Source organism: Phoca vitulina, unplaced genomic scaffold, assembly GCF_004348235.1.
Source record: "Phoca vitulina isolate PV1807 unplaced genomic scaffold, GSC_HSeal_1.0 scaffold8, whole genome shotgun sequence".
Classification (NCBI taxonomy): Eukaryota; Metazoa; Chordata; class Mammalia; order Carnivora; family Phocidae; genus Phoca; species Phoca vitulina.
In genome coordinates this window covers 48560630-48586513 of record NW_022589711.1, presented here as the reverse complement: position 1 = coordinate 48586513, position 25884 = coordinate 48560630, and the positions used below count along the sequence as shown (strand labels likewise).

General features: G+C 39.6%; 1 protein-coding gene across 1 annotated transcript in view; it reads right to left on the bottom strand.

Annotated features, from left to right (window-relative positions):
- Nucleotides 1–10102: 10102 nt before the first annotated feature.
- Nucleotides 10103–25884, bottom strand: part of PAK2 (p21 (RAC1) activated kinase 2) — an 82611-nt gene continuing 66829 nt past the window's right edge. Inside the window, exons 13-15 of the mRNA XM_032406820.1 lie at nucleotides 25313–25509; nucleotides 14783–14920; nucleotides 10103–14323 (exon numbers count right to left, since the gene is read on the bottom strand). Of these exons, the coding sequence (XP_032262711.1) occupies nucleotides 14237–14323; nucleotides 14783–14920; nucleotides 25313–25509 (422 nt within the window). The 3' untranslated portion in view covers nucleotides 10103–14236. The remainder of the gene's footprint in view (nucleotides 14324–14782; nucleotides 14921–25312; nucleotides 25510–25884) is intronic.

The window sequence follows — 25884 nt, the reverse complement described above, 5'->3', positions numbered from 1 at the left end:
CATCCTGGAATTCTGCCCTTGTCCAGCCCTGAGGTTTTTCAGCATCTGAGACCATTTCCTCAAAAGCCCTCGAGAATCAAAGTGAGTAAAACAATTCCTCACATCTACCTAGTTTGTTTGGCTGGAAGAGATAGATTTTGTGGATAAGGCCCAAAAGAAGTCCCAGAAAATTAAGGTGAATATCTTGAATGCCTCCCAGGGGACTGATGGTGTTACAATGCTGAACACCTGGGAATCAGGATGGGTTGAGAAAATAAAATTCTGTTTCTTAAAAACATAATCTTAAATGCAATGTGGTACTCTAGATTGGATCCCGAATAGAAAAAGGACATTAATGGAAAAACTGGTAAAACCAAATAAAGCCTATAGTTTAACATTATTGTACCTTTTTTTTTTTTTTTTTTTTTTATAAATGCACCATGGTTAGTAAGATGCTAATATTAGGGGAAGGTCTCTGTACTATATTTGCAACTGTTCTGCAAACCATAAGTTATCTTAAAGTTAAAAAAAATAATAACATGTATTGAGGGATTTCTATGTGCTAGGCATTGTGCTAAGCACCTTAAGTGAACTATTTCAAATAATCCTCACAACAATCCATGAAGTGAGCACTACTGACCCCATTTTACAGGTATGGGAAGGAGATTTAGGCCATTCTACTAACAATGTATCAGAATACTCTAATTAAGCAGGAAAAGACCTGGGGTGGGGAGATAGTTTCTTGCAAAGTCCTTTCCCCATGCCCTGGAGAAAGTAGAATTTACCTGGTTATTAACAAAAAGAAAGAGAAGATGTGGAATCTCTATCCTCTATATCCTATGAGATTTAAGACTGGTATGTTGGATAGGTCCTATATTGGACATCCCAAGTATGGACTTGAAAGATGACATAACTAGGACACAACTATGGCAGAACTAAAAATTTCTAAAGAATCTTGTCGTTAGAAGATTATTGTCTTTGGAAAAGCTCTCATTGCCTTGTGGAACTTTTAATTGGGCTGCATTCCAAGCCTCCAAGAACTATCTATAAACATCTAAGGATCCATGAGGTGCCTGGGTGGCTCAGTCAGTTAAGCATTCAACTCTTGATTTCGGCTCAGGTCATGATCTCAGGGTCATGAGATCCAGCCCTGAGGTAGGCTCCCAGCTCTGCGGGGAGTCTGCTGGAGATTCTCTCTCTTCCTCTGACCCTCCCCTCCCCTCCCCACAGCCCCCAAAGAATAAATCTTTAAACATCTAAGGATCCTGAGATATGATTATATAGATTTAGCCATACTGAACTGGAATTTCAGACAGTGGAAACAACACCTCACTGGACCTCTGGGACTAATACTGGAGGCACAATCTGCCATAGGCAAAATTACATAGTGCAGTAAATCTCTGACATCCTGATATCATCATAAATTCCCAAACAGCACGAAATACCAATGTCCCTCAAAAAGCAAACAAAAACACTAAAGTAGAACCGAAAATTTAAGTGGTCCCCTTTACCCATATATTAGTTAGTGCTTCCATGCCAGTTAGAAAAATGTGGATAAAGAGCGACCAGCTAACATCACTGACTGGCCAAGTGACCCTCTTTCCTGTGTCAGTCTTCTAGGTCATTTTACTTTAGTGAAATGATAAGCAACTATGGGTTAGTGCTAATAAGCACCTAAATCCACATTAAACTGTCTATCAAGAACTTCATCTATATCACATCTCTAATTTAAAATGTTTTAGCAAGGATAGTGTGTGTTCTAATAGAAAATTCACACGCGAGATTCAGTCAGCTCCTAGTCAGAAAGGTCATACTCTATAGACAGCTACTACAAGCGCTTTTTTTTTTTTAAGATTTTATTTATTTATTTGACAGAGAGAGACACAGCGAGAGAGGGAACACAAGCAGGGGGAGTGGGAGAGGGAGAAGCAGGCTTCCTGCGGAGCAGGGAGCCCAGTGTGGGGCTCGATCCCAGGACCCTGGGATCATGACCTGAGCCGAAGGCAGACGCTTAACTGACTGAGCCACCCAGGTGCCCCTACAAGCACTTCTGTATCCATATCTCAATCATCACCTGGGGCTTCTCCCTCTCCCACTCCCCCTGCTTGTGTTTCCTCTCTCGCTGTCTGTCAAATACATAAATAAAATCTTAAAAAAAAAAAACCAAACCCAAATCCTTATAAAAAATAAATTAAAAAAATAAAATAAATATATCTTTTTTTTTTTTAAGATTTTATTTATTTTTTGACAGAGAGAGACACAGCGAGAGGGGGAACACAAGCAGTGGGAGTGGGAGAGGGAGAAGCAGGCTTCCCGCAGAGCAGGGAGCCTGACGTGGGGCTCGATCCCAGGACCCTGAGATCATGACCTGAGCTGAAGGCAGACACTTAACTACTGAGCCACCCAGACGCCCCAAAATAAATATATCTTAAAAAAAAAAAAGATACTCATTTGGATTATAAGCTTCTCTTTGTTGCAAATATCCCCTGAAGGTTTAGACACCTCCCCTCCCCCCCTTTTCACTAATCCATTAATCTAAATTCTAGTTGAGCATTAATCTCTTAGAGAATGGATGAAAAAAATTTTGGAGTTTGAAGGTCTTCAAGATAAGGAGGACCTTGACAGTACTGGGTGTAAATTAGAAGATGAACACCAGGCAATTTTTTTTTTTTTTTTAAGATTTTATTTGACACAGAGCACAGGCAGGGGGAATGGGAGAGGAAAAAGCAGGCTCCCCACTTAGTAGGGAGCCCGACACGGGGCTCGATCCCAGGACCCTGGGATCATGATCTGAGCCGAAAGCAGACGCTTAACTGACCGAGCCACCCAGGCACCCCATGGGCAATGTTCTTGAAAGAGATAATAGAACATTGACAAATTTTGCCTTCTCAAGTTTGCTTAGGTAAGATCTTGGCTTGGTGTCAACAGTTTTTTAAATGGGACTACTTTGTAAAGTTTTAAATTTCAACCCATCCTAATTCAGGTCTCGTCATGCTGTTGCTGAGAGAAAGAGAAAAAGAGGAATCAAGTAGAGATGACAGGATGTTCTAATTCACCCCCACACCCTGCCCTTCAGGATGATTTAGTGCAAACTTTAATATTTCTAGTTCAAAAGATCTTCAGTAATATAACTCTAAATGTGTTGAGGGTCTGTTGCAATACCCTAGTTAGCATTGGATTAGGATGGATTACCGGGTAGGGAAAGATAGAGCAAAAGGCCAATCTGAAGACTGACCCTGTTCAGGATTGCAGGGTACCATGGTCTTCCATAATGAGGATCTTTTGTGACTAAGTAGTCTCTGGATTTCTGGAGGGAGAAGAAGTAGAAAGGGATAAAGAAAAGCATGATTTGTGAATTGTTGCAAATTGACCTAAGCCAGTTTGTGTACTACTCTTAGGTTCTTTGGGTATTTGCCACCCAAAAAATTTGAAGCGGTGAGGGGTAACCTTATGACAGTTGTATGGCTAAATTGTGAGCGAGTCTCAAACCAAGCTCTGCCACACATCTAGAAGCTAATTAATTGAACATTTATTAGCAAAAGCATTCATGTGGCCTGTTCTACAGCTCATTATCATCCTTGCTGTCTGTCCTGTTAAGTGCTCTGTCCACACTTTGCACAAAAAGGTTTCACTTCCAGCAGAGAAGGAAACATTCTAGAGGCCAGGATTCTGTCAGCCTTAAAGATGCCCTCATGGAACCAGACATCCTCCTAAACAGGGTTCATTTAGGGATAGAGCTTTGAGGGCCATCCTTTAAGGAGTCAGGTTGCAGGCCTCACTAGATCCTTTTTTTTTTAATGGTTTTGTTTTTTTTTTAAAGATTTTATTTATTTATTTATTTATTTATTTGACAGAGAGAGACACAGCGAGAGAGGGAACACAAGCAGGGGGAGTGGGAGAGGGAGAAGCAGGCTTCCCACAGAGCAGGGAGCCCAATGCGGGGCTCGATCCCAGGACCCTGGGATCATGACCTGAGCCAAAGGCAGACGCTTAACCAACTTAGCCACCCAGGCGCCCTGCTCACTAGATTCTTAAACCCTATTCATGCAACGCTGCAGTCGCTCTCAAATTATTTCAGCCAATCCAAGTAACTTGAACACCTTTAATTTCACTGATAAGAGCCCATTGTTAACTACTAAGCAATGAATTTCATAAGGAAAACCCATTTCCCATCTTCATTTTGCTTGTAAGCAGAGCAACAGGATTGTATTTTTACCATTGAATATACAATATGCAAGAGTCTCTTGAAGTTATTTTAAAAATCTACCATTTATAATAGACCAAATATAATAAAGTACCTAGAAATAAGTAATACCAAAAAAAAACCTTTATAAAGAGAATGTGAAATTTTATTGAGAGATTTTATTTTAAAGATTTTATTTATTTATTAGAGCATAAGTGGGGGAAGGGGCAGAGGGAGAGGGACAAGCTGACTCCACGAGGAGCAGGGAGCCCAATGTGGGGCCCCATCCCAGGACCCTGGGATCATGACCTGAGCCAAAGGCAGATGTTATTGAAAGGCACCCAGGCACCCCTTATTGAAAGATTTTAAATTTGGGTTGGGAGCTGTTTTATGGATAGGACAGTTTCAACTGTGCACGTTGAAAAGAAAATTAAAAGTGTGAAACAATTTGATTGTTTAACCCAGATTAATGAAACATTGGTTCAAAGTCAGAACTATATATTCTCCTGAGTTTTGGTATAAGGTGACACTTCCTAGAAGGCATGACGTGGCTTGTCTAGTAATCTAGCCCCTTTGGATAGTAGTTTTGTTTGTATGTGCCATTCAGCCAAAGGAATGTACCCACCCATTTGCTGTCCCCAATTTTTTTTAGGAAACTGGTTTCCACAGAGCCACATCTCCTTGTTGGCTGCTAAACACCCTACCAGTCAAAAAAAGTGATTATATTCTGGAATTCTCTTCTCACTTGTAATTGGAGGCTCTGAGATCACCTTTAGCTAAAAAGAGATGAAGGAATGGTTGATGATTACAAAAAAACAATTTCGGGTATTTTCCTCTGGTGTATGAGTATTGAAATTACGTCCCTGTACATTCTATGAATAAGGTATTTATTTGGGGGGCACCTGGGTGGCTCAGTTGGTCAAGCCCCCGACTCCTGGTTTCTGCTCAGGCCATGATCTCTGGATCATGAAATCGAGCCCCGAGTCAGGCTCCCCACTCAGTGCAGTGTCTGCTTGAGATTCTCTTCCCCTCCCTCTCCCTCTGCCCCTTCCCCCCACTTGCACACTCTCTCTCTAAAATAAATAGATCTTGGGGGCGCCTGGGTGGCTCAGTCGTTGGGTGTCTGCCTTCGGCTCAGGTCATGATCCCAGGGTCCTGGGATTGAGGCCCACGTCAGGCTCCCTGCTCAGTGGGGAGCCTGCTTCTCCCTCTGCCTGCTGCTCTCCCCCACTCTTTCTCTCTCAAATAAATAAAATCTTTCAAAAAAATAAATAAAAGCTAGGAATAAACGTTCTCTATTCTGCAACAAGGAAGTCTGAAAACAGTAGAATCTTAGAATTCTGAAAAACTCCCAGTAAGCACACTAGCTACCAGTTGAAGAAACCTTCTTCTTGATGTTTTGAGAATGACCTTGACATTAGTGGTGAGTGGTGATGTTGGTAAGAGTAGTTTGGGGCGCCTGGGTGGCTCAGTTGGTTAAGCAACTGCCTTCGGCTCAGGTCATGATCCTGGAGTCCTGGGATCGAGTCCCACATCGGGCTCCCTGCTCAGCAGGGAGTCTGCTTCTCCCTCTGACCCTCTTCCCTCTCGTGCTATCTCTCATTCTCTCTCACTCAAATAAATAAATAAAATCTTCAAAAAAAAAAAAAAAAAGAGTAGTTTGAATGATATGTTGAGGGCAGATCAATAAGATAAAGAGAAAAACAGTCTTTCTAGAAGTGTAGCTGAGAAAAATCAAAGGAAATTTGTTTTAAAAGGAGGATATGTGCACATGCTCATTTTGCTGAGGGTTATAGGTTGTAGGTAGAGGAAGGCTAAGGTAAGTCAGAGCGACCTGGGCATCTGAGAGGTGGTGAAGTATGGAAACAGGTTCTTGGTGAGGTTAACTGCAGAGATGGAGAACATCTTCCCCTGAGACCAAAAGGAAGAAGGTAAAGATAGAAACCATAACATTCCAGCTTTAGTGTAGAAGAAAGTGTTAAGATGATGGGATAAAGGGTTTGAGAATCATGAGATAGTTTGGAGAAAATGAGAAAAGAGAAAAAAAAAGATCTAGGACCAAAATGAATGGTTGGTGAACAACACCAAGAGCCCAGCTGAGAATTGAGAAAAATCAATGTGTAAACGAGTATTTGTTTAGTGCCCTGCCAGACGGTGCAACACTACTGTTGTTAGGGAAACAGCAAGTAGGTACCAGACATCTGTAAAAAGTCTATGTGAAAGAATTAAAAGCAAAAAAGAACCCAGAAAAAACACACAATCCAGAGATAATATGGCATGAATGTTTGTGCCCCTCCCCCCAAATTAATAAGTTGAAGTCCTAACTCCCACTGTATTGGTATTTTTGGAGATGGAGTCTTTGGAAGGTAATTACGGTTAAAAGACATAAGGGTGGGGCCTCATGATGGGATTAGTTCCCTGCTAAAAAGAGACACCAGAGATGGCTCTCTCCCCATGTGCACATACAAAGAAGGGGTCCTGTGAAAACACAGCCAGATGATGGCTACCCATAAGCCAAGGCCTCAGAATGAAACCTACCTTGCCCAACATCTCAATCTTGGACTCCAGAACTGTGAGAAATAAATTTTTGTTGTTTAAATCTTTCAGGCTAGGGCACCTGGGTGGCTCAGTCAGTTAAGCTTCTGCCTTCGGCTCAGGTTATGATCCCAGGGTCCTGGGATCGAGTCCTGCATCGGGCTCCCCGCTCTGCGGGGAGCCTGCTTCTCCCTCTCCCTCTGCCTCTCTCTCATGAATAAATAAAAAATCTTTAAAAAAAAATAAATCTTGGGGCACCTGGGTGGCTCAGTCGGTAAGCATCTGCCTTCGGCTCAGGTCATGATCCCAGGGTCCTGGGATCGAGCCCCACATCGGGCTCCTTGCTCAGTGGGAAGCCTGCTTCTCCCTCTCCCACTCCCCCTGCTTGTGTTTCCTCTCTCGCTGTCTCTCTTGTCAAAAAATAAATAAAATCTTAAAAAAAAAAAAACTTTCAGGCTATTGTATTTTGTTATGGTAGCCTGAACTAGAAAAAACACAATTAATACATCAGGAAAGATATTAAATTTATGAAATAAGAACAGAAGGCTATAAAAATGAAGATCAGAAAACAAGAATGAGCTTTCGGAGATTAAAAATCTGATAGTTGAGGGGTGCTTGGGTGGTACCTTTGGTTATGCATCTGACTCTTGGTTTCGGCTCAGGTCATGATCTCAGGGTCATGAGATCAAGCCCCACGCCGGGCTCTGTCTTAGCGTGGAGTGGGCCTGAGAATCTCTCTCCTCACCCTTTGTCCCTTCCACTTGTGCTTTCTAAAATAAATAAATCTTAAAAAAACAACAATAGGCAAAGAGGGGTGCCTGGGTGGCTCAGTTGGTTAGGCGTCCGACTCTTGATTTCAGGTTGGGTCATGATCTTGGGGTTGTGAGATCAAGCTACACGTTGGGCTCTGCACTGGGCATGGAGCCTGCTTAAGATTCTCTCTGCCCCTCCCACTCTCTCTCTCTCTCTCTCTCTGATAAAAAAATAAAATCTTAAAAAAAAAGGCAAAGAGACGGAAAAGCAGAAGGGAAAGGTAAGAAAAATATGATTAACGCTGGAATTCTAGAAAGAAATAACGGAGGAAAAAAGTGGCAATTTTTAAAGAAATAATAATACAAGAATTTCCCAGAAAAGGAGTCTGTTATCAAGATGGCTTGCCATATGCCCAAAGCTAATGAAAACATATATACCCTCACCAAGGCATGTAATGGTAAAATTTCAGAACAAGAGGCTGAAAAATGGTTACATATAAACATACTATCAGAAATGGCAGTTATAAGACAATGAAGTAGTGACTTTAAAATTCTCAAGGAAGATGATTTCCAACCTAAAATCCTGTATTATCAATGAAATTTAAATGAATTTTCACACATGCAAGTTCTTAAAATCTTACCTCTATGTACTCTTTCTCAGGAAGTTAGTGGAAGATGTACTTCTTTGAAATGAGGGAATAAATCAAGCAAGAAAATATGGTAGCCAAGAAACGAAGGATCTAACTCAGAAGAAAAGTTGAGTTTCAGATGCCAGAGGGGCAGAAGGTCTGTAGAACAACAGTCCAAAACTGCAGACCCAGTCAAGTTCCAAGAAAGAAAAAGGAACTGTTATTATCTGAGACATTTACTTGTTAGAAAATAGTCCTCAGAGGGCTTTTGCAATTTTGTGGCAAGCCTGGGATAACTTAGGTAATAGAGACATAGGAAACTTTGAAAGTAAACAGTAAGACAAGAAAATTAACAACAGGAAAAGCAGAGTTGTACAAGAAATGATAGGCAATGATAATAAATTACTTAAGTGAACAACACTTCCACATAGTCGTAAGTAAAAGCTGACTACTGGAGTGCCTGGGTGGCTCAGTCAGCTAAGCCTCGGACTCAGTTTCAGCTCAGGTCATGATCGCAGGGTGGTTAAGATCAACACCCCGCCCCCAACCCGCCACAGGCTCAGAGCTTAGCACAAGTCTGCCTAAGACTCTCTTTTCCTCTCCCTCTGCTCCCCCCGCCGCCTCTCTTTCTAAAATAAATAAATAAATCTTAAAAAAGAAATAAAAAATTGCTACTTTTAAAGTAGACTCCAGGGCGCCTGGGTGGCTCAGTCGTTAAGCGTCTGCCTTCGGCTCAGGTCATGATCCCAAGGCCCTGGGATCGAGCCCCGCATCAGGCTCCCTGCTCAGTGGGAAGCCTGCTTCTCCCTCTCCCACTCCTCCTGCTTGTGTTCCTGCTCTCGCTATCTCTCTCTCTGTCAAATAAATAAATAAAATCTTTAAAAATAAATAAATAAAAAGTAAAAAAGAAACAAAATAGACTCCACACCCAGTGTGGAGCCCAATGCAGGGCTTGAACACTTGACCCTGAGATCAAGACCTGAGCTGAGATCAAGAGTTGGGCACTCAACCAACTGAGCCACCTAGGCGCCCCCCAAATATTGCTACCTCACTTCAATGGGAGAATGGGATGGTATGACAGTACCCACATTCTCAACTGCCATAACAAGAAATTACTAGATAAAAAGATAGAAATGTCAAGCAATACTTGTTTAAGTATATAATTCAGAAATGGGAAGATTGAGCTGTTCTCAGCAGGCATTAGAGTTAAAAGTAGAATCATCTGTGGAGTTGGACTTGGCAGTGGGAAGTTTAAAGCTGGGGACTGGCACTGTTTATTAAGATTGTTTGGATTTTTAATCTAAGTACATTGCTTTGTTAAAAACCTAAAATAACTAGGCCTGAAAAGACATTTCCCTTCATTGTTCTCCTTTTTGAAAGATAAAACTTGTTAAATAATTTAGCATAAAATGTATCTCCCTAATTAAAAAAAAGCCACAAATATCAAAGTACCAAAGAAGTAGTAAAGCATGCAGTAAGCTCCTACAGATAGTGCTTTTCAAGTCACTCAAGCATTTCTGAACTTTTCTTAGGCAAATGTTTTAAACATTTGCTATAATTAATGACACACAAATGTTAGAATACCATAAACAACTTTATAGTTTAACAAATATACTTTAAGCAGTCCTTACTTATATCCCACTTCCTGCTTTTAAAAACATGTGTAATTTTGGTTTTTGATAGTGAACTCGGTATTGCAGCTGTTCTCCAAGTTAGGGTATCTAACATTCCATATGAAATGCAGGTAATAGGGTGTCTGGGTGGCATAGTTGGTTAAGCATAGGACTCTTGCTTTCAGCTCAGGTCATCATCTCAGGGTTGTGAGATTGAGCTCTGCATCGGGCTCCGTGCTGGGCATGGAGCCTGCTTAAGATCCCCCCCCCTCCCTCTGCCCTCCCCCCACCCCCACCGCTAGTGTGCATGCACTCTCTCTCTGAAATAAATAAATCTCAAAAAAAAAGAAAGAAAGAAAGAAAGAAATGCATATAATGACATGATGCCTTAAAGTATTTACACTTTTAAAGATCTCTTGGTGTATTTAACACAGCAATGCTGGTAAGATTCTTACTATAGCAGTGAGGTAAGCATTAGAATTTCAAGTTATTGGAGGTATTCAAAGAGATCCAAAGTGTTTCCCTGGGTCTGACAGCCCATACATTTGTAAGAAATGTATTCTAAACCTCATTTAGAAGAGGGAAGGTTCATGCTACCCAGACATTTCTGTAAACTTCTCTAATTTGGAGCTCTGTAATATATTCAAAATAGTGCCATGTTTAACAAATATTTAACCTTAAAAATACTAGAATACTTCTTGAAACCTATTATATTTATTCTTTTAAACTATTCTGGTCTGAAGAAAGAACTGAAGTTTAGGAAAGGGGAAAATGAACATAAAAAAAAGTTTATTTCTAGCCCTGAAAGAACAAAATTATTGAACAAAGTCATCAAATACAGCAGTTAATGTCAATGTAACAATTAAATAATTGAACGGGATTAAATTAAAAATAAAAGTCAATATAAAATTTGAAGACAAAACAGAAAAGACAAACTACTTTCACTTAATTCCATTTCTATCTACCAAAATAAGGGGAAAAGGATGTCCAATTCCAAATATAATTCTTTGCTTTTCTTAATACAGAATGAAAATTTGTTTGACAGAATTACACATTTCTTTCTCCCTTTCGTTTGGCAACATTCTAGAATGGTGAGTGAAAAGGACTTCAGCTCTCTCAAGGCCAGGCCAGTGCTTGATTCTGCCTTGTAATTCCCACAATATCTACCACAGTGTCTTTGCCAAAGTGGTCAATAAATGTGTTGAGTGATTAAAAAACTGTATGTGTGTGTGTGTGTGTATTTTTTCCCCTTCTTACACACCCACATAAACACACACTGTGGGAAAACTGATTTTAATTGTCTAGCTTATCTATTGTGGAAGCAATGGAAACAAAGAAGACAATCTTCATTTTATATAACTATGAAATTCCACTATAAAAAACCCAAAAGGAGTATGAATCTGGATTTTAGCTCTAATTCTGCAACGGTTTTTTTTTACATTTCACTGGATATGGATCTCATTATATTTAAAATTTTTAGATTAAAAAACTGATGCAAGTTCTTTAAGCACCCATTTTTTCTAACTATACCTACAGCCCAATTAGATCTAAAATTGTTCTGGCTAGAATACAGTATATATAAACAGACATGTATTTATGTGAACCCTATAAAGAAATACTCATAGGTAGTTTTAAATTGCTTATTAAAGGCACAGGTTCATTTAGGACTGGTGGTAACTAGATATATTTTAAGCAGCTTAATATTTATGTGTGGAAGGGAAGAGAATTTATACTATGTGCCAGGCACTCAACACATGAAAACAGAGTTGTGTTAGCTTTGGTTTCTTACGCTATCACAACTACTCTACTTCTTAACTATTCTCAGGTAGGATAAAATATTCAGTATTTTCATGGTTTCCCAGTTTTAACTGTCCCTAAAAGCAGCAAAAGGAACAAGAGGAGAAGGAAACTTTAAGACTACCAGAGAGTCTGAAATATAATAAATAAGTACTATAGTAATATTGTTCTAATTAACACAAGAGGACTAAGGTAACTTTTAGATTTAAATGGGAATTTTCATTCTAAAGTGATGATAAAAAGGGTGAATACAAAAGGTAGTTATTAAAAAAACATGAATCTTGATTCAGATATAATTTTTCTTTCAACAAGATCTGAACATTTTAATTTAAAATTAACTAATAAATCACAATTCCATATTGCTTTTAGGATTATTTTGTTTAAAAATGACACATTTCAGAATTAACCAAAGTATATTTCTATTACAAGTTAGTTTATCCAAGTAAGTAAAGAATAAACCACAGTGTAGCTCCCTTAACCTGGGAGTCAGGTTTTAATGACAAAGTCCGTTGCCAGCAATGGACATGCAGGTAACCCTCAAAGAAGTTGTAAATACAAATCCCAAACTGCTTCTATAAACTGAGAAGACCTTTGTTGAGTCACAGGCATAAAAATGGGGCATTGGCACTGTATTCAATGAACATGGTCTTTATGACATACGTATGGAAGGGCCTTCTAGAGTGGTCATGACGATCAGTCTTAACATCTAGTTGGTTTTCTAGTTCATCGGTAGCGTCTTCTTTATCATAATCCATCCAAACAACTATTTACACAGAATGTTCAAATCTAGATTTTCATCAGAAATAAACCAGCTTGTTTCTGTAATTTAGTAATAGCTGTAGGTGGCCAATATAATCCAGAGAAAAATGAAATCAAGAATCAAACTGAAAACAGAGATCATTAAGTGCTCTAGATAAAAGTTTCACTACTTATTTTACTCAGTTTCATGAAAACCTTGCATTATCAATAAAAAACAGCCATTTCTATCCTTATATCTTAACACAGATGTGAGGAAAATGATAGGACATAAAGCTCGATTCGTTCCCCTAATGTAGTCCAAAATACCAAAATTATTTTTATTCATGACCTGTACTACTGCAAGATGGCAAGTGGGTGTGAAGTGAATTAGGAGGGGCAATGGGGAACAAAATGCCTGAACCAAATCAGATTTTTTCCTTTTATGTGGCTTGTGGCATGTCAGAAGGGACGACACCGCTTCCACAAGTAAAGCAATAAAAAAATAAGGAGAGAAAAGAAAACAGAAGGGGTGGAGAAGAAAGGGCACTCTCATAATTAATGCTACAGGTCACAGACCCTCTTCAAATTTTTAAAATATAAAAAGTATTGCTACCAACAAGCACATTTCATTTTTCTTCTCCAGTTTTTTTCACACAATTATTTTTGAAAAAAAAAAATCTACTCAACATCTCAACTAATCCATGAATATATCAAATACTTTGTGACTTAAGTTCTCATAGATATTAAAATGTTGGCAATGGGTTGGAAACAATGTTTATAACAAATCTCTACAGTTTACTGGTCAGAAGTGGCATCTCTATGTAACTGTCATTTCTCTTTCATGAATATAATCTTATCTAATTATTTTAGAGCTCACCAAAGTTCTAGTCTCTTGCTTTGTTTCTGCTAGCCCCAAGTATTTTTCTCCTTTAAGTGGAAAAAAAAAATTAAAACTTCTAAATTCTGAAAATTCAATGGTTATTATATTATTTACCAAAGGGGGAGGGGTGGAGTAGGGTGAGAGAGGGTTAATTAAAAAACAAACTAACTAAAATTACAACATATACAGAAACTTATTTCCAAAATGAAGGTAAAAGGAGGAAGGGCAAAGTAGTGGTACCAACCAGTCACAAAGCCCAAGTTGGAACAAGAACAAATCACTTTGGTTCCTGAAGCCCAATCTGAAGAGGATATAGTCAGAAAAGAAACAAAATTGTAAGGATATATAATCAATGGGATTCTTTTTCTATGTCAATGATTTAGTTATAAATATAGATTATTAGTCTCTCTATACACGTAACAAATGCCAAACAACTCACTACCATGAAATTTCTAAAACTGACTCTTTCACATTTGTTAAAAAAGGTAAAAATCACATATTTTTCTTCCCTTCCTTCAGTTCAAATTATGAACTGAAATACTACATGTAATAATAGCTGGTCCTAACTTCTATACAAAGCTAACCGATTTTGAGCTCCTTTGCCAATATAAGGAGTTACATCATTTTTATTACATTTGCCTTGAATTTAGGCACAAGAAAAATTTCTCAAAGCAACTCAAAGAAGCAAGGCAAGGAAAAAGAAGGCTATGAAGAAGAGAGAAAAGAAGACTAGCAGATGAAACAAATACTCTGAACAACTCGAATCTGCCATTCAAGTATTGAAAATACTCCCCCAAAAGGGACAATGAATGGGATCTATTATGATGAAGTCAGCAAAATAAAATGCAAAGCTCAAGCACGATCAACAGCCCCGATGGGCTGTCTGCTGAAAGAAGTAAGGCTAGTGATTCAGTCCGCAATTCCTTTTGGACCCTATAAAGAAGGGAGTCAATAGAAAGTTGTCGTTCTGTTTTGCAATTTTCTCTTGGTTGTCTTCAGGAAGTAGTACTTGCTTTTTCCTCCATGTTATACAGACCATTTCTTTAAACCTCAAAAGAGTAATAATTTTCATATATTAAAAGATTTCTTTTAGAAAATGGAAGAAAGAATACGAGGCCACGGCAATGATGCTAACGGTTACTCTTCATTGCTTCTTTAGCTGCCATGATCAGTGGTGTCAGGCTGGACAAGGGCTTGGCCAGTTTCAGGAAGGGATGCTGCCAGAGAGAGGGGGGAAATATGTATCAATGTCACCAGATCAGAAGCTTAAATATTTCTTTTCAATTAAGCCCCAAAGACTATTTTATGGATTATAATTTATTTAACAAGCACATATTTCAGGGCGTGTATAAAATCAACATAATCAATGTATCACTTTTATAGTTGAAAGCAGTCTTTTCAGTTTATCTAATATTATCAAATCTCACCTAAATGACCCAGATACCCATGCCAGCAAATGAACTTGTCTGATAATTGACAATATGCAAAAACTCATATACTTGATTTTAGTATTATAGCTATTTTATTCCCAGCAGATAAAATCCTAAACTGCAGCAACTGCCATGCTGCTGGTGATAAATGAAGAGTGCAATGTTAATTATTAATCCTATGTAAACTTTGTTGGTTACTCAAAAAAAATCAACTTTATCCAAAAATAGTATTACTTCCAAATTCACCTGTAACAATTCTTTGGCCGAACCCCTTTTCTCCACATCCATCTCCAAACAACGGTTTAAGAAATCCCGAAATATTGGGGAAAGTTTCTCTGGATTCTGAAGTTCTGGAGTTCCATTAGTTGCTATCAGGTACAAGGCCTAAAAATAGAAGAACATCTTTGACATACTTAAGACAGCACAACAAAGTGAGAGAGCACTTTATAAAGTTTATGGATCTTTTACTTCTTTAATTTTTTTTAAAGATTTTTTTTAAAGTAATCTCTACACCCAACGTGGGGCTGGAACTCACAACCCTGAGATCAAGAGTCGCACACTCCACTGACTGAGCCAGCCAGGCACCCCTGGATCTTCTACTTCCTTAAAGACAATCACCAGAGGGGCACCTGGGTGGCTCAGTCGTTGGGCGTCTGCCTTCAGCTCAGGTCGTGATCCCAGGGTCCTGGGATCGAGCCCCGCAACAGGCTCCTTCCTCGGTGGGAAGCCTGCTTCTCCCTCTCCCACTCCCCCCGCTTGTGTTCCCTCTCTCGCTGTGTCTCTCTCTGTCAAATAAATAAATAAAATCTTAAAAAAAAAAAAAAAGAATCACCAGAAATAATAAATTGAGGTGTAGTATTATTTCTGCCCATTTGTATCAGATATTCTCCCTTTACTTTTAGATGTTACATTCCCCTAAATTTTTTTTTTCAGAAATTAGCTTTATCTTTTTGGGGAGGGGTTATAAATGTAGTACCTATTGATACAAGAACCATAATACATAAAGATATAAGGAAAAATAAGCACAATCCCACGATCGACACATAGCATCCATTTACCTTTCTCAAGCTTTTATTCCAAGTCACACCAGATTTCAAAACAATGGGATTTGTTGAAACCTTTTTTTTTTCTTCAAGTTTTTATTTACATTCTAGTTAGTTAACATATAGTGTAATATTGGTTTCAGGAGTAGAATTTAGTGATTCAGAAACCCTCCGCCCTTTTTTTGAACTAGCTCGATCTACATAGCTATAGATGAAATAGGCAGAACAGAGGATTTTTAGGGCAGTGAAAACACTATGATAATGGATGTATGTTACTCATTATACATTTGACCAAACCCACAGAATTGTACAATATCCAAGAGTGAACCCTAATGCAAACTGCAGACTCTGGGTGATAATGATGTGCCAATGTAGATTCTCCAAATGTAAGAAATGTACCTGCTGGTGAGGGATGCTGATAATGGGGGAGGCTTCTTACATTAATATGGTACACTTGTTGCAAGTGATGAACCACTACTGATACACTTATTTTTAAACCTTTTTTGTTTGTTTCAGGTTCTTATTTGAATTCTAGTTAGTTAACGTATCATGTAATATTGGTTTCAGGAATAGAATTTAGTGATTCATCACTTATATTTAACACCTGATGCTCATCGCAAGTGTCCTCCTTAATACCCATCAGCCATTTAACCCATCCCCCCACCCACCTCCCCTCTAGCAACCCTCAGTTTGTTCTCTACAGCTAAGGGTCTCTGATACACTTTCATTAAACAAGTCTATGGTTTACATTGGGGTTCACTCTTTGTGTTGTATAGTCCTATGGATTCTGACAAATGCATCCTGTCATGTTTCTGACACTATAGTATCATACAGAATAATTTCACTGCCCTAAAAATCCCTTGTGCTCCACCCATTCATCCTCCCCACCCCACCCCCACAAACACCTGATGACCACTGATTTTTTTCCCAAAGATTTACTTATTTATTTTAGAGAAGAGAGTGTGTGAGTGGGGGAGGGCAGAGGGAGAGGGAATCTTAAACAGACTCTGCGCTGAGTGTGGAGCCCGACACTGGGCTCGATCTCATGATCATAAGATCATGACCTGGGGCAAAACCAAGAGTCGGAGGCTTAACTGACTGTGCCACCCAGGCACCCCCCCAACTTTTTTTCTTAAAGATTTATTTATTTTAGAGAGAGTACAACTGATCTTTTTTACTCTCTCTAGTTGGAATCATACAGTATATAACTGTGTTAGGCCAGATTTGTTCACTAAGCAATATGCATTTTAGGTTCTTCCATGTCTTTTTGCAGTTTGATAGCTCATTTCTTTTTGTTTTTTTTATCTTTTTAATGTTATGGAATAATACTCCATCATATGGATGTACCACAGTCTATTTATACACTCACCCATTTTTTTTTTTTTTAAAGATTTTATTTATTTGACAGAGACAGAGACAGAGAGAGAGGGAACACAAGCAGGGGGAGTGGGAGAGGGAGAAGCAGGCTTCCCGCTGAGCAGGGAGCCCGATGCGGGGCTCGATCCCAGGACCCTGGGATCATGACCCGAGCCGAAGGCAGACGCATAACGACTGAGCCACCCAGGTGCCCCTATACACTCACCCTTTTTAAATAAAGTATATTTATGTACTTCACATCTTGGCTGGTTGCTTCTGATTTGGGGCAATTATGAATAAAGATGCTATAAACATTTGTGTGTAGGTTTTTGTGTGGACATAAATTTCCAACTCATTTGGGTGAATAATAAGGAGCACAACTGTGAACTGCATGTTAAGAGTATGTTTAGTTTTGCAGGAAACTGCCAAAAAAGTCTTCTAAAGTGGCTATACAATTTTCCATTCCCACCAGCAATGAATGCAAGTTGCTATTGCTCCGCATTCTAACCAGCATTTGGTATTGCCATCAAAAAATTTTTAGGCCATTCTAATATGTGTGTATCTTATTGTTTTTTTAATTTTGCAATTCCCTAACAGCATGATGTTGAACATCTTATTATATGCTTATCTGCCATCTGTATCTTTTTCTTTTCTTTTAATACTTAAGTAATCTCCATGCCCAACATGGAGCTCGAACTCATGACCCCAGGATCAAGAGTTGTGCTCTTGCTCTAGCGACTGAGCCAACAAGGCGCCCCATTTGTGTATCTTCTTTGTTGAGATCTTTTGTCCATTTTTATATTAGGTTGTTTATTTTCTCATTGTTGATGTTTGAAGAGTTTTTTTGTGTATTTTGGATAACATCTGATTATTAGATGGGTGTTTTACAAATATTTTCTCTCAGTCTGTGACTTGTCCTTCTATTCTCTTCGTAGTGTCTTTCTCAGATAGAAAGATTCCTTTTTTTTTTTTTTTTTAAGTTTTATTTATTTAAGTAATCTCTGTATGTGACATGGGGCTTGAACTCACGACCCGGAGATCAACAGTTGCACACTCCTCCGAATGAGCCAGCCAGGATGATTCCAATTTTAATGAAGTCCAATTTATTCTTTAATGGATCATGCTTTTTGATGTTGTATCTAAAAACCCTGCCAAACCCGAGGTCACCAAAATTTTCTCCTGAATTATTTCACATTTCTGCTCTATTACCAAAATGCCATAAAAAAAGGGATACTAACTGACACTCAAATCATCAGGACATGAGCATGCCCATTTCTTTGCTATCTGCACTCTAATGCCCATGTGGCCCTGCACACTCCCCTTTCTGCCTTCATTGTTCACGTACCATTGCCCCACCCCTCCTCCAAGGGTCTCCTTACCTCATCTACTGAGGCCTGGCTCTCCTCTGAGGAACAGCCTCATCCACAGTGCTCTCTAGGGGTCACTGTTCCCTCCCAGTCCTTTGTACCACTGCGCTTAGGGAAGGAGTGTCCTTGTGGCTCCTCATTGCCTCTCTGAGATATCTACCTCCCTCCTATAGAACTCCCGGGCTTTCAGACTCTACCTACCACATCTACCAACCACTGCTGTTATCATCTCTAACGCTGCTCATAACTTTCAGGGATTTCAATAGCTAGAGAGGCTTGCGACAGTTCCTTGACCTCATCTTCTCCCATGCTCTTGTCCTCTGGCCTCCCTCAGCCACACAAGCCCATGGTCACAGCCTCTGCCTCATCATCAGTACCCATGACAACTCTGAAATTGCAGTTGCTGTCCACCTCCTACTTTTTTCACTCTGAGCACTCCCAACACCAGCAATCCTTTGCTACTGCTAAACCTACATAAATCCCATTGATCTTCCAGCGTTCATCATTCCTTTTATATAATCACTTCGCTACACATTAAAACTGCCTACCCCTCGCCTGTACCTATGCAGCTAAGGACAGGAGACGAAAAAGGTATATCCTTGCTGACTGGCACCATTCACCTCACACAGGCCCTTAGGACTTCCAGCTTTCCTACTACATATTTCCCCATTTCACTCCCTCTCCCACTCTCTGGTTTTGGTGTCAGGACACTCATGTCTCCTTAGCTTCTCTTGGCAGTGACAATCTCTTAGACTTCCCTTTGCTTTTGATGACCTTGACAGTGTGGAGGAGTACCGGTCAGGTTTTATACTGCAGAATGCCCTCTACTGGAATTTGATGTTTTCCTCATGATTACAGACTGAGAATATGGGCTTTGGGAAGATCACAAGTACAGTGCCACTTTCACTGCTTCATATAAAAAATACATACTATCAACATAATTTATGACTGCTGATGCTGACCTTATCTGAGGTCTGTGCTTGTCAGGCTTCTCTATTGCAAAGTTACTGTTTTCTCCACTTTTTATACTCTGCTCTTCAGAAGAAAATCACTATGTGCAGCCTATACTTAAAGAGTGGGGAGTTAGGTTCCATCTCCCTTAGGGGGTAACATCCACATAAATTATTTGGCATTCTTCTGCATAAGACTTGTCTCTTCTGCCCCACTTATTTACTCACTTACTTATATCAGCATGGACACACAAACATTATTTTATACTTCAGGTTACTATCCCATACGACTTTATTTTGTTGTTCAAACTGTTCCATCTTTGGCCACTAGAGCTCTTTCAGTCGGTCCCTTGCCCCTTTGACAAACTCATCAGTGTGAGCTCTTCTCTTTAACTCAGTATGATTTATGATCCATTTTATCTCCTTAGCTGAATTTTATCAGGTGTAATTCTTTCTTTCATTATTTTAGGGTTTGCTTAAGAGGTGAGAGCATACATCTTTCAATTTTCACAATTATCACAGTATTACATACACCACTTCCCACAGACTACAACAATCTTACAGTTCTCCCCCTCAGCTTTATACTTTTGTTGTCATTCTACTTGTACATATGTTCTTTTCCTCCCCCTCCATTATTATTTTCATGTAAACAGTTTTATCTTTTAAAGATATTTACTTAAGGAAAAAATCTTATATATTTACTCACATAGTTACTATTCCTAGCACTCTTCATTTCTTTTTGTAGAGTGATATTACCATTTTCTCTCTGCTTGAAAGATTTCCTTTAATATTTCTTATAGTGTAGATCTGCTGGTAATAAATGCTTTTAATGTCTATGTCTAGAAAAATCTTTATTTCACCTCAGTTTTTAAAAGATATTCGTTGGCTGCAGAAGTCTTGATTTTCTCCCCAAACTTAGTTACACATATATTAGAACTTGAAGTTGTCTCACTACTGCTATTTCATTTTTTTTTTTTTTTAAGATTTTATTTATTTATTTGACAGAGAGAGAGACAGCCAGAGAGGGAACACAAGCAGGGGGTGTGGGAGAGGGAGAAGCAGGCTTCCCGCTGAGCAGGGAGCCTGATGTGGGGCTTGATCCCAGGACCCTGAGATCATGACCCGAGCCAACGGCAGATGCTTAATGACTGAGCCACCCAGGTGCACCGCTATTTCATTTTTTTAAAAAATTTCATTTCTGTCTCTATTCCTTCCAAACACCGCTACTCTTAACATATGAAATGTAGTTACAAAATCGGCTTTAATGACTTACTGTGCTCTTCTATCTGTGTCAGTTCTGGTCTGCTGCAATGGATTGATTTTTCTCCTCATCATGGGTTGTACTTTCCTGCTCTTCTGCCTGCCTGATAAACCCTGACTGGATATATAAGTGCTTGTTGGCTGCTGGCTATTTCTGTATTCCTATAAATATTCTTGAGCTTTGTTCTGCAACACAAGTTACTTGGGGATCTCTTTGAGTCTTGTTTTTTAGACTGGTTAGGTGGGACTATAGCAGCATGTAGTCTAGGGATAATTATTTCCCATCAGTGAAGCAAGACTCTTTTGAGTCTTCTTTTCAATATCCTGTGCATTACAAGGTTTTCCTTGTAAAACACTATTCCCAGCCTCTGTGTGAGCACCAAGCACTGTTTTCTTCAATCTAATATGGGTATACCCCTGACCTTGGGTAGATTCTTCACAAAGTTGCACCAGTCTCTGTTGAATGCTCAAGGGGACTCCACAGATTCCAGAATCTTCTATGAAGCTTTCTCCTCTCCTGTTCTCTGTCTTGTAAACTCTAGCCGACTTGGTCTCCTCAGACTCTCAACTCCTTCTCCTTAATTCAAGGAGGCCACTGTGCCCCACCTGGGTTCTTCCTCCCTGTACATGGCCTAAAACTCTATCAGGACATAAAGCTGGGGCAATCACAGTGCTCACCTCAAGCCTTTCCCACCTTTGGAGATCACTGTTCTTCACTGTTTGATGTCCAGTGTCTTGCAAACCATTGTTTCACATATGCTAATTTTTGTTGTTGTTACTTTAGGCAAGGATGGTGAATCTGCTACCTGTTATTCTATCTTGACAGGAAGCAGAATTTCCTGCTTGCCAAGTTTCCATCAATTACATTCACACTGCTAGTCCTCAGTGTGGTTTCTGACAAGCTGATGTCTCCCTCACTTTTTGCATGAAGATTCAAGGGCATGTGTTATTTGGTTTTGTGTACCTCTCCAGCCATTCCTCCTCAGTCTCTTTTGCTGGTCTGCTACATCAACTGTTAACTATGGAACGAATGCCACAGGATGCAAGCTGAATCTTTTCTACTGTCTGTCTACGCCTACTTGACCTGGTGATCTTATCTAGATGCATAACTTTAATTTCTATTCTAAAAAGTCTCAATTTTACATCTTTGGCCTGATCCTAGATGGCCATACCCAACAGCGTATTCAACATACTCACTTGGATGTCTTCCCCCCACCCCATATTTATTTATTTATTTATGAGAGAGCGCATGAGCATGTGTGCAAAAGGGGAGAGGGGGAGGGAGAAGGAGACAGAATCTGAAGCAGACTCCAAGCTGAGCATGGGGCCTGATGCGGGGCTAGATCTCAGGACCCTGAGGATCATGACCTGAGCCAAAACCAAGAGTCAGAGGCTTAACTGACTGAATCACCCAGGCACCCTTCCCTTGGATGTCTTAGTAGGCACTGCAAACTTAACATGTCTAAAACATGCTAAAATGTTACCTCCTGATCTCCCACCTGCCACCCCCACACACCACTCTACTTGCAGTCTTTCCCATTTCAGGTAAGGTGAACTTGAATTTCATCATTCTAGTTGCTTACGCCAAAATCTTAGAGTCAACTCTCTCTCCCTCTCCCAGATAGGCACTCCTTTTAAAATATATCGAGAATCCAACTACTTTTTCCCACCTCTACTGATACGATTCTGGTCTAAGCTACCATTATGTCTTGCCTGGATTATTTCAACAGCCTTCTAAGTGGTTTTCCTCTGTCTATCTTTGCCTCACTTGAAAATCTTTTCTCAACAAAGTAGCCAGAGTGATCCTATTAAAATACAAGTAAGACCATTTCACTTCTCTGCTCAAAACTCTCCCGTGGTTTGCCTGTCTCATCTATGTAAGAAAGCCAGAATTCTCATAAAGGCCTAATAAGGCACTATATAGTCTAGTCCCATTTCTTCACTGATCTACCTTTTTTTCTCCTGCTGTGTGCTCCCTGCACACTAGCTATGGGGGAATCCTCAGTGCTCTTTGAATATACCAAAAATGCCTCTTCAGGGCCTTTCATGTGCTGTTCTTTCTGACTGGAATGTTCTTCCCTTTGGTAACTCAGTATCACTCTCTTATCTTCTATGTTCAAATGTCACCTCAGGGAAGCCCTCTACAAGCACTGTTGTGAAATCAAACACTCTCTTGACTCCCTCCCTACCAGTCCCAGCACTTAGACTCTATCATTTATTACATATTATTATTTTATTTTTTCTCTCTACCTTCTATGAGGGCAGGATTTTTTTTTAAAGATTTTATTTATTTGAGAGAGAGACAGAGAAAGCACAAGCAGGGGGAGGGGCAGAGGGACAAGCAGACTCCCCACTGAGTGTGGAGCCACACATGGGACTCAATCCCAGGACCCTGAGATCATGACCTGAGCTGAAGATAATTAACCCAGCGAGCCACCCAGGCGCCCGAGGGCAGGGATTTTTGTCGGCAGACAGCACCTCGTGCCAGCACCTTGGATGGTGTCTACCACAGAGCAGGGATTTGAATCAACATTTGTTAAACAAATGAATGAAATCGGAGGGTTTTAAAAATTGTTCCAGAAGTGTTCCAAAATTAATCACCTCTATGAAAGTACTTAATTGCTCACCTGCACTGGAATCTTTGCAAGGAGATGAAAAACATTCAGGAAAAAGAGCATCAAAATCCAATGCCACCCAGAAAGGGCCCCTACCTATGCATACCCATTATCTTGGCCTCTGGAGCCCATTTTATAGCAAATCCAACTTATTTGGAAAAAAGTTAGGAAAAAAAAAAGTCTGGCAATAAGCCTGTAGTCATATATGGTAATTTAAAAACTTAAAAATAATTGCTTCATGTACTATAAAAATCACCGTTTTAAAGTGTACAATTCAGTGTTCTTAGTGTATTCATAAAGCTGTACAACCATCATAACTGTCTAATTCCAGAACATTGTTATCCCTCCAAAAAGAATACCCACGTGTATTTTAGTTACTCCCTATTCCCTCTTCTCCTCAGTTCCTAAAAACCACTAATCTCCTATCTTTATGGATCTGCCTGTTCTAGAGATTTCACATGCTGTTGATCCTCTTACCTGCAGATTCCTTATGTGTAAACTCACCTACTCATGCTAAAATTTGTAATCCCCAAATCAATAATCTTGGTGCTTCTGTGGTCATTCATGGACATGTGCAGAGAGGCAAAAAGCCCAGGCTGATGTGCCGTCTAGTGTCCTAAGTGCAAGAAGGCTGTGACGTGCCTTGCGGCGAGAACACGTCTGGTAAGCTTCGCTGAGGCATGAGTGTACTGGCTGGGCCTCCAACATCACTCAGTCAACAATATGCATGAAAATGGCTCTGAACACAAACACACATCAAGTAAGCTGAGGGGCTGACAAAAATGTGACCACAGGCTGGGGCGCCTGGATGGCTCAGTCGGTTGAGAGCCGACTCTTGATTTTGGTTCAGGCTGTGATCTCAGGGTCATGGGACTGAACCCCGAGTTAGCTCCGCACTCAGCGCGGAGTCTGCTTGAGCTTCTCTCCCTCTGCTCCTCCCCATCCCTCACATACTCTCTCTCAAATAAAATAAATGAAATCTTAAAAAAACAATGTGACCACAGGCTTGCAGGAACCCAACCCTATATTTCCCCAAGAAGCAACAGTTCAGCATTTGTTAATTCAGTATTTGTTGCTTTGCAAAACCTAATTACCGTGAATGACAAAAACTGACTGCAAATGGAATCGTACAATATGTGATCTTTTGTGTAGGACTTCTTTAACATAATGCTTTCAGGTTTAACGTTGTATGTATCTGTACTTCATTACTTTTATTATAACTAAATAATATTCCATTGCATTGATATACCACTTTCGTTCACTCATTCCTCAGGTGATGGACATCTGGATTATTTCTACCTTTTGACTATTATGAATAATGCTGTTTTGAACATCTGTGTACAAGTTTTTGTGTGGATGTATGCTTTTAATTCTCCTGGGTATATATCTAGCAGTGAAATTACTAGGTTATATGGTAACTCAACGTTAACTTTTAAAGGAATTGTCCAATTGCTTTCCATGTGCTGCATGCACCATTTTACATTTCCACTAGCAATGTATGAGGGTTCCAATTTCTTCACATTCTCACTAACACTTATTATTGTCCATCTTTTTGATTATAGTCATTTTTGAAGGTGTGAAGTAGTATCTTTTTGGGGCTTTGATTTGCATTTCTTTATTAATGAATGATATTGAGCCATATGTGGTAATTTAAAAGTAGAAGTAGAGGGAAAAAGAAAGAAAAAGACAGAAGGAAAAAGAACGAATGAACTCCTAAACTCTCCACCTCTGCTGCTGAAATATCTAATTGTTTAAAGTCTACTAACCCCACCTGTTAACTCAGGACCCTCACTCTTCTGTTTGAATGTGAGCTTTACCATTACCGTCTACACAGCTTTCTCAGATATATGATCTTGTTTTCCTCTCCTGTGTACCCAAGCAGTACAGAGGCCAAGGTTCAAAGCTGACAATCTGAAGAGTTCATCTAGATATCCTTTGCAGAAAAGTGAGCAAAGTCTTACTTATGTGCAAAATTTAAAACCATATAGCTTACTAAAAATCTACAAACTCTTTACCTAACACATTCAACTCAGTAACCCAGGAGCAAATAATTTTTGCAGAGACTAGGTTATATCAACTTTGTATCCTAAATTTTTGCCTAGTGGCTGGCGCAAGCAGATTCTAAATAAATGTTCTGAAGAAATGTATTTTTCTAAAAATAAGGCTGGTGTTTAATTGGTCTTACCCTCAAGGGATTTTCATTGAGGTACGGAGGCTCTCCTTCTACCATCTCAATAGCCATGATACCCAGAGACCATATGTCCACTTTAGGGCCATAAGCTTTCCGTGTAACCACCTCTGGTGCCATCCAGTATGGCGTTCCAACCATGGTACTTCGCTTGCTCTGCTCAGGGGTGATCTGGGCGCAGAACCCGAAGTCGGCTATAAAACAAAACAAAACATACCTACAGTTAATGGTGTCCATGGATAGTTTCATCTTAGAGTTCATGATAAATGACTTAATTACATTTGACTATTCAGCCTCTTCTTTTTTAAGACTGAATTTAAAAAGTAATCCAGGGGCACCTGGCTATTGAAGAGTCCATAGAGCATGTGCCTCTTGATCTCAGGATCGTGTTCTCCTACGTTGGGCATAGAGCTTATATTAAAAAAAAAGAAAAAAAAAAAAAAAGTAAACCAGAATGGGTTTGTAGAATGGGTTTACAACGTGGAATGTAGAATGGGTTTACAAATATTTTGATGATGTTATATACTCTCACTTTGTTTACTTTTACTTCCCACAAGCAAAGGGCAAAT